The sequence below is a fragment of the Lactuca virosa genome, chromosome 4, assembly GCF_052849685.1.
Source record: "Lactuca virosa cultivar CGN04683 chromosome 4, Lactuca_virosa_CGN04683_v6, whole genome shotgun sequence".
Classification (NCBI taxonomy): Eukaryota; Viridiplantae; Streptophyta; class Magnoliopsida; order Asterales; family Asteraceae; genus Lactuca; species Lactuca virosa.
Genome location: NC_136429.1, coordinates 454,913,490 through 454,921,397, shown reverse-complemented (window position 1 = coordinate 454,921,397; position 7,908 = coordinate 454,913,490). Strand labels below are relative to the sequence as shown.

General features: G+C 36.8%; 1 protein-coding gene across 1 annotated transcript; it reads left to right on the top strand.

Annotated features, from left to right (window-relative positions):
* Positions 1 to 535: 535 nt before the first annotated feature.
* LOC145109138 (U-box domain-containing protein 4-like) lies at positions 536 to 5,004 on the top strand. Its single transcript, XM_079046248.1, has 7 exons — positions 536 to 792; positions 1,571 to 1,639; positions 1,736 to 1,844; positions 1,929 to 2,209; positions 2,298 to 2,411; positions 2,488 to 4,200; positions 4,626 to 5,004. The coding sequence occupies exons 4-7, from the start codon at positions 1,934 to 1,936 to the stop codon at positions 4,683 to 4,685; spliced, it is 2,163 nt and encodes a 720-aa protein (XP_078902374.1). The 5' UTR covers positions 536 to 792; positions 1,571 to 1,639; positions 1,736 to 1,844; positions 1,929 to 1,933; the 3' UTR covers positions 4,686 to 5,004.
* Positions 5,005 to 7,908: the final 2,904 nt, after the last annotated feature.

The window sequence follows — 7,908 nt, the reverse complement described above, 5'->3', positions numbered from 1 at the left end:
CAATTAAAAATAATGTTATATGATTATTATAATATATATATTTTTTATACGCAAGACATTGATAGATACAATTGACAAATGAATAGATGTTTATCTTATCATATTGTTTAAAATTATTATTACATTAATAATAATTAATATTAATAACATAATAATTTTCAGCAATAGATTTATTAAAATTTGAAGTAATCACTTTGGTTCTGGTGACTTGATAAAACATGTGGAAGATATAATGTATAACCTATTGACTCATGTTCAAATCTTGACACTACTCAGCTCCTGTGGCTATAGAGCTTCGTCTGCTATGACTCCAGGACATGATGCATAGTCTCATGTTTGCAGCGATGGATTAGTCGATGCTCGAAATCTAACCAAGAAACCCTCGTTAGGAAGTTCACTTTCCTAAATAAAATAAAAAATAATAATAGTGAAGTATATAATTGTAGGCAATGCAAAGAACAAATTCGTCAAGTAAACTAATTATAAAAGTAAAAATTGATGAAAAATAAAAACAGCTTGGCAGCAATCGATATCATTTTCTTTTTGACCTCCTTCCTGAATATTGGGCAGCAAAAGCAAAAAGCAAAAAGAAGGAACAAATTCGGAGTTTTTGGGTATCAAAAATAAAATAATGGCAGAAATAAAAAAGCCAATGAGAAAGCAAGAATAGAGCTGTTCATGAATTCAAGAGGAATAAAAATTTCGCATACCCACTGGTTTCTTAATATCTTTACAATCCCTGGGCGAATTGTTCAAGCTAAAATCTGCCGATCTTTGTACCTTGTTATTCAGGTGAACTCTTACTCTATCTTCTAGGGTTTCGTTTATTACTGATTGTATCTGTGTTCTTGATCTCTGTTGGACTCGTTCTTTTTTCAACGTTTTCTTCAACGCGTTTTGAGTTCAATTGAGGTGAAGTCAAGTCTATTCTTTATGCTCGTTCTTATTTAAGCTTTGCGTGTTTGTATATTTGATCAATTTGAATTCCGACATTACTACTTCGAATTCTGTAGAGAGATCATAAACTTCTGTCGGTTATTTCTCCAGGGTATGTATATTGTATTGATGATTTGTGGTTTCGATAATTGCTTAGCGATTGGGGATATGATCTAGTATTGCTTCGTTTTGAATTGTAATGTGGTGGTAATTGGTAAAAGTTATAATCGAAAGTCGAATTTTCCCCCAATTTGCGAAAGATTCCATTTATGCTAAGTTTATGTATTCGATTCTTTAGGTAGGATTGGTATCTATAACTTGTCGAGTTATTACTTCTTCTTGCATTTATGCTGGAAATTAAACTAACATTATAAGTAGATTACTTTTGAAGATGATATTTTGTTGATGTTTGTCCATTAATGGAATATATTTTATCTCCCTAGTTAACTAATTATCTCTGATTTTGTTTAGCTTACTGTTTTCCAAGATTGTGCAATATGATACATCTAAAGCTGTCTTGTTTTTGTTCTTCTGGATTGTTATTAGCTTCATTTGAAGCACTCTTTTATTCTTTCACATGCATATATCATCTCTTGAGCATAACACCCAAGTTTATCATTTTTTGAATCCACAGTCAAGCTCTGCAACAATTTAGGCTCATTAATAAGATGAGTAAAAGATCACACAACTCATACGATTAAAGGTAAATATCAATTCTACTATTCAAGCATGTTGTTGTTGCTAAGGTTATGAACAAAACTCACATTATAATTATATGCTACTAAATGAATTTATGCAGCTTCATAGGGAGTTCAAAAAGAATATCATCTATGGAGTTTGGCTTTTCTAGGGATCACCTATATGAACAATATTTTCTCAAATAAGCAATCACAAGTTTGCAAATATAGGTCTGTGATACTTTTCTAAATTTTGGAATTAAGATTATAGTTATTTAATTATCTCCTAGATTATGATTTATTGTCAATTTACAGGTGTCATGGAGATATCACTTCTGAAAGTCCTTCTCAAAAACATCTCTACTTTCTTTCATCTCCCATCTCATGAAAACAGAAATTCAGAAATCATTCAAAAATACTACCAAAAGATTGAAGAAATACTCAAATTAAATAAACCAGTACTCGAATCCATCACTGATTCAGAAATCTCTTCCAATGAATCTCTCCAAAAAGAATTTGCAGGATTGAGTCAATCCATTGATGAACTCAGAGAGCTTCTTGAAGATTGCCACCCGTTGATGAGCAAAGTTTACTTTGTATGTCTTAATCACCCTCATTTCCAAATTTTAATTTTCTTGAAATTATAAAAATTCATTTTGTATCTCTATTTCTTTCACTTTTTAGGTTATGCAAATTGAATCATTATTTGCAAAGATTCGTTCTCAAAGCTTACAACTTTTTGAGCTTCTGCAATCTTCTAATGATCTCCCTGATGAATTAAGTTCATCATCACTCGAGGTATTCCATAATTCCATAAATTTAATAAAGAAATTGAATTACACAAATTAATAAAACTACATATTTGCTTTTGTAGCATTGCATACAGAAAATCAAACACATGGGTCATGAAAAATTATCATCTATACTTTCAAAAGCAATAAGGGATCAAGCAGATGGATCTGGACCTAGTGTTGACTCAAGGTCAAAAATTGCTGACTTTCTTAACCTAAAGTCAAACCAAGAACTTTTAATCGAAGCTGTTGCCCTTGAAAAACTAAAGGAAAACGCAGAACAAGCAGAAAAGATTGGAGATTTAGAAGTTATTGAAGAAATGATTAATCTTGTTACACATATGATTGATTGTTTAATTGAAGCAAAACAATCAGAATCTTCAAACCCTGTCCCAATTCCACCCGATTTCTGTTGCCCTTTATCACTTGAATTGATGACAGACCCTGTAATTGTAGCTTCTGGACAGACATATGAGCGGGGGTATATTCGTAAATGGCTCGATCTTGGCCTCACTGTGTGCCCTAAAACCATGCAAACCCTAGCCCACACTAATCTCATCCCTAATTACACCGTGAAAGCCCTAATCGCAAACTGGTGCGAGTCAAACAATGTCAAACTCCCTGACCGGTTAACACCCGTAGGGGTAATTTCGTCATTTCACAAACCCAATTCTCCCGTCCACCATCACCATGTCCAAACACCCTCCGTCGATTCCTTACCGGAAAACACACCGGAATCCGGCGACCAAGGTGAAAACTCAACGGTGTCGAATACAAACGAGTCTCAGGCGGATGAGGTGGTGGTGCCGCCGGAGGTGGCGGTGGAAGTGGTGGCTCAGCCTTCCGCTGCCACTCCGCGGCGGGACCACGAATACTCGCCGCGGTTCGAACCGAGGCCGAGAAACCAACTATGGCGGAGGCCGTCGGATCGGTTCGGCCCGCGGATCGTGTCGTCTCCAACCACTGAGACGCGACCGGATTTAACCGCGGTTGAAACCCAAGTCAAGAAATTGGTCAACGAGTTGACCGACACGTCAATCGATGTGGTTAGAAACGCAACCAGTGAGTTAAGATTACTCGCGAGACACAACATGGATAACCGCATCGTGATCGCAAACTGTGGCGCGATAAATTTACTAATCGGTCTTCTAAAGTCAACGGACGAAAAAGTCCAAGAAAATTCCGTAACCGCCCTTTTGAATTTATCGATAAATGATAATAACAAAACCACGATTGCAAACGCGGACGCGATCGAACCGTTGATTCACGTGCTCGAGACCGGGAGCTCGGAAGCGAAAGAAAACTCGGCCGCCACGCTTTTTAGTCTTTCGGTGATTGAAGACAACAAGATAAGAATCGGGCGGTCGGGGGCGATTCGTCCGCTTGTGGATTTATTAGGGAACGGGACACCGAGGGGTAAAAAGGACGCGGCGACTGCTTTATTTAATTTATCGATTTTTCACGAAAATAAAGCGAGAATCGTCCAGGCTGGCGCGGTGAGGTATCTTGTTGAGTTAATGGACCCCGCGGCAGGGATGGTGGATAAGGCGGTTGCTGTGTTGTCGAACCTTGCGACGATTCCGGAAGGTCGGGCGGCGATCGGGCAGGAGGGCGGGATACCGGTTTTGGTTGAGGTTGTTGAGTTGGGGTCCGCGAGAGGGAAGGAGAATGCCGCGGCGGCGCTTTTGCAGTTGTGTACGAATAGCAGTCGGTTTTGTAATATGGTGTTGCAAGAGGGGGCGGTCCCGCCGTTGGTTGCTTTGTCACAGTCGGGGACCCCACGCGCTAAGGAAAAGGTGTGTTTTTTTTTTTAGTTTTTGATAGTTAGGGCATTTACGTCTTTTTGCACAGACAAGAGATCGAGCGCGTGTCCCGTCCCATCTTTTACGGTTCGACAAAAAAAAATACAATTTTGTCCCATTAATATCAGTCTCAGCACCAGTCCAATGCACCTGTTCTGTCATGTCATGTGTAACAAACGGGGCCCGTTTGTTACGAAAGATGAGACATGACATGACAGAATAGACTGTGTTTGATATGCATTGGATTGGGACTGAGACTGATATTAATGGGACAACTTTTTTTTTTTTTTTTTTTTTTTTCGAACCGTAAAAGACGGGATGGGACACGCGCTCGATCTCTCGTTTGTGCAAAAGACGTAAACGCCCTCATCATTGAATGTTTGGTGATAATATATAAAATTTTAAATGTTTGGTTGCAGGCTCAATCGCTGCTAAGCTACTTTAGGAACCAACGACATGGGAATGGTGGGAGGGGGTGATGGTGATGGTTTTTGAGGTAAGATATGTATACAATTGTATATCTAATGTTGCAAATAATGCATATGGAGGTTGTGTTTTTTCGGGGTATTGTGTTGATTTGTGACAAAAAGAGAGGACATAGAAATGATTTGTGGAGGGGAGTTTGATTGAGTCCTCTCGATGAATAACTTTGTGGTTAAATTTGCAGCCTAATGTAGTAGTGTGAGTTTGTTTGTCAGAAGAATGAATATAACTCATATTTTCCTTATGAAAAATCTTAGATCCTTGTTTCTTTCTTTTTGTTATATATAATATATTTTCATGTGTAGTTTTGGAGCATATGGTGCATTGTTGATAAAGAATAGGTTTATGCTATTTTTGGAAGTATTTATTTGATATGTCTCATGTTTTCTTTATTTGATTCCTACTTTTCGGCCTTTTGACCAATTTGTGTCCATTAAAATTGTTTGGTTTAAATTGGTTATCGAATCCGAATATTTAATATCCCATAATTTGACGAAGAAGACTTGTATATTAAATAAAAAAGAATGTTCTATAGGACAATGTTCCTTTTGGTTATGTTATCTTTACATATTTAATTGATTAAATATGTTAAAAGTAAAAATAATTAATATCCATTTATGATTTCTATTGAAAGTTAAAATAATGAGCTTAGGTTTATCATGTATTATTATTATTTTTTAATAGATAACTTATTTTTATTAAAATTTTGAAACATTTAACATAAAAACCTAAAAAGTTAAAAAGAAAAAGGAAAACAACCGATGGTTTGGTTTTCCAAAGTCGAACCAAATCTTTTGATGCTGTTTCGATCATAGTAAAAAACCGATTCAAACAATACTCACCCAGTCACCTTTACATAGGAATCAACCAAATTCTTGTATCTGTCACCAACACAGTGTAGTCTAACAAATTTATACACCATAACATCTTTCTAAATCTTATTAGAAGTCTCGTTCAAAATCAAAGCAAAGAATTGACCCCTAATGTAGTCCAATTTTACTATGAACGACTCAGTGAGTCAGTGTCGTTGGAATTCTAACACATGTGGTGGTTCAACAGTTGGGTTAATCACTTCGATGACCAAAATGAGCCGGTCTTATCATAGGATATCCACATTTTGAACAAATACTACATAGTACATAAGTATTTTGCAAAGACAAAATTGCAAAAATGGTCCCAGTGGTTGGCAAAATTCTGTGCTTTTGGTCCAAAACGAAACGTTTGTGTACCATTGGTCCAAAATTGAATATTTTTATTGGTTTTGGTCCCTATTAACATGAAAAGACTATAATACCCCTTATATTTGTTTTTTTAATTATTCTATATTTATTTAACTGTTTTTAATTAAACAAAAATAAAAAAAGGGGCCACCTCTGCTTCTTTCTTCGTCTTCTTCGGAAACCCCTATCCGCTTCTACAACCTTTTCCCCCTCCTTAGTTCAACTCCACTACCACCTCCCTGTTGTCTATCGTTCCTAATTCAAGAAACCAAACCTGGAAACAAAAGTAGAATTGTTTTTCTGATGGTTTATTTTTCTAAGAAATGGGTCCTGATTTTCGTTAAGATTTGAAGAATATTTTTGGATTTAAAGTTTATTTTTTTCATCTGTTCACCGGTTGTTCCTCCATATCTGTTCATCTTGTTCCTTTTCCAGATCACAAGAAATTTGTGTTAAATACATCATCACTATATATCTCTATATAATTTTTGTTCGAGATGAAGATATGAAAATAACATCATCCTGATGTTTTTCAGTTTTCGTAACCTCAAGAGAAGAAGGAACTCGGCGACGACCACAATTGGCGGTGGGAGGTGGGGCTTCTGTCGTCGTCGGAGGCAAGGTCGGCGCGCCTTGGCTTCACCTCGTCCGAATTGTTCCACCTCTGCTTCTTTCTTGGCCTTCTTCGCAAAGCATTGGACTTGCACTTTATCAAAACACAGCTCACCCCTTCCAATTGAAGCCATCGTCGGAGCTAGGACCTTCACTTTATGTGTTGTCGTCTGCTGTATCCAGCCACCAAATTGTTGTTATCTGATTTCCTCCGCCACTAGCATTCAATTAAAGACCATCACAGTTTCCTTAGCTCCTTAATTTATGTATCAGACAAGCCACAAGAATCCATATCCCTTTCCCTTCCCATATCTCTCCTTTTCTACTCCATTATCGACTTTTGATTTTGGCCTCTGAAAAAAATATTAGAAACAATTTTTGGATTTGATTTTTGTGGAGAATTCGATATGAGGACTTTAGTTTTTGGATTTGATTTGGGGATTTAAGTTTATCTGGGGTGGCTAGTGTCTTCAAGGTTAGACAATGGGAGGTGGGGGTGAGAAATTGGCAGTTTAGGCTATGGGAAGTGGGTTGTTGTCGTCGTCGGGGTCAAGATCGTAGGTGGAGCACAAAATTGCAAAAGGGCAGATCCGACGGGTGGTGGTGGTCCGGTGACATGTAGAAGGTGGTGGTCCGGCGGCGTTGGTGGTCCGGTAGGTGGTGGTCCGTCAGCAGTAGTGGTGTCAAGAAATGAAGTGTGAGAGGGAAGTGGAGGCAATGTTAGGAGTGAGAGATGTAGGGGGTGGGGGTGGGTTGGATTTTTATTTATTTATTTTTAATTAAAATAATAAGAAAATAATTAAAAAAAAAGTTATATAAGGGTATATTCATCATTTCAGGTGTGGTATGGACCAAAACCACATTAAAATGTGAAACATGGGGACCAAAACCACCCAAACAATTCAAAATTGGACCAGTGGTGCATAAACGTTTCGTTTTAGACCAAAAACATAGAATTTTGCCAACCACAGGGATCATTTTTGCAATTTTGTCTTTGCAAAATCATTTTCTAACAACATTATTATACCAAATTGTATTTTTATTTTACATAAAAATGTAAATTGTTATTCTATTTTAAGAAATTCCATGGATATCTCTAATTAACATTGTTAATTTTTTTTATAAAACCCATCTATTTTGATATTTTTGTATTAAAACATTTATTAAAATATCATATTAAACCAGGTGGCACGAGCTAGGGATGATATTCTCGACACGATCCGTGACATGACACAAACTTGGCACAAAAATAAATGGATTCGAGTTGAGATTTCTAACCCACCAACCCGCAAAATAAAAAGGTCGTATTTGGGTTAGTATTTTGGTTCACGGGTCAACCCGTCAATCCGTTTATTTTTTTGTTATTTATTTATTTTTATAAAAGCTA

Coding starts and splice junctions, on each gene's coding strand:
- LOC145109138 (XM_079046248.1), top strand. CDS start 1,934: ATGGAGATATCACTTCTGAAAGTCCTTCTCAAAAACATCTCTACTTTC. Junction 2,412..2,487: donor TAAGTTCATCATCACTCGAG/GTATTCCATAAT, acceptor TTGCTTTTGTAG/CATTGCATACAGAAAATCAA. Junction 4,201..4,625: donor CCCCACGCGCTAAGGAAAAG/GTGTGTTTTTTT, acceptor GTTTGGTTGCAG/GCTCAATCGCTGCTAAGCTA.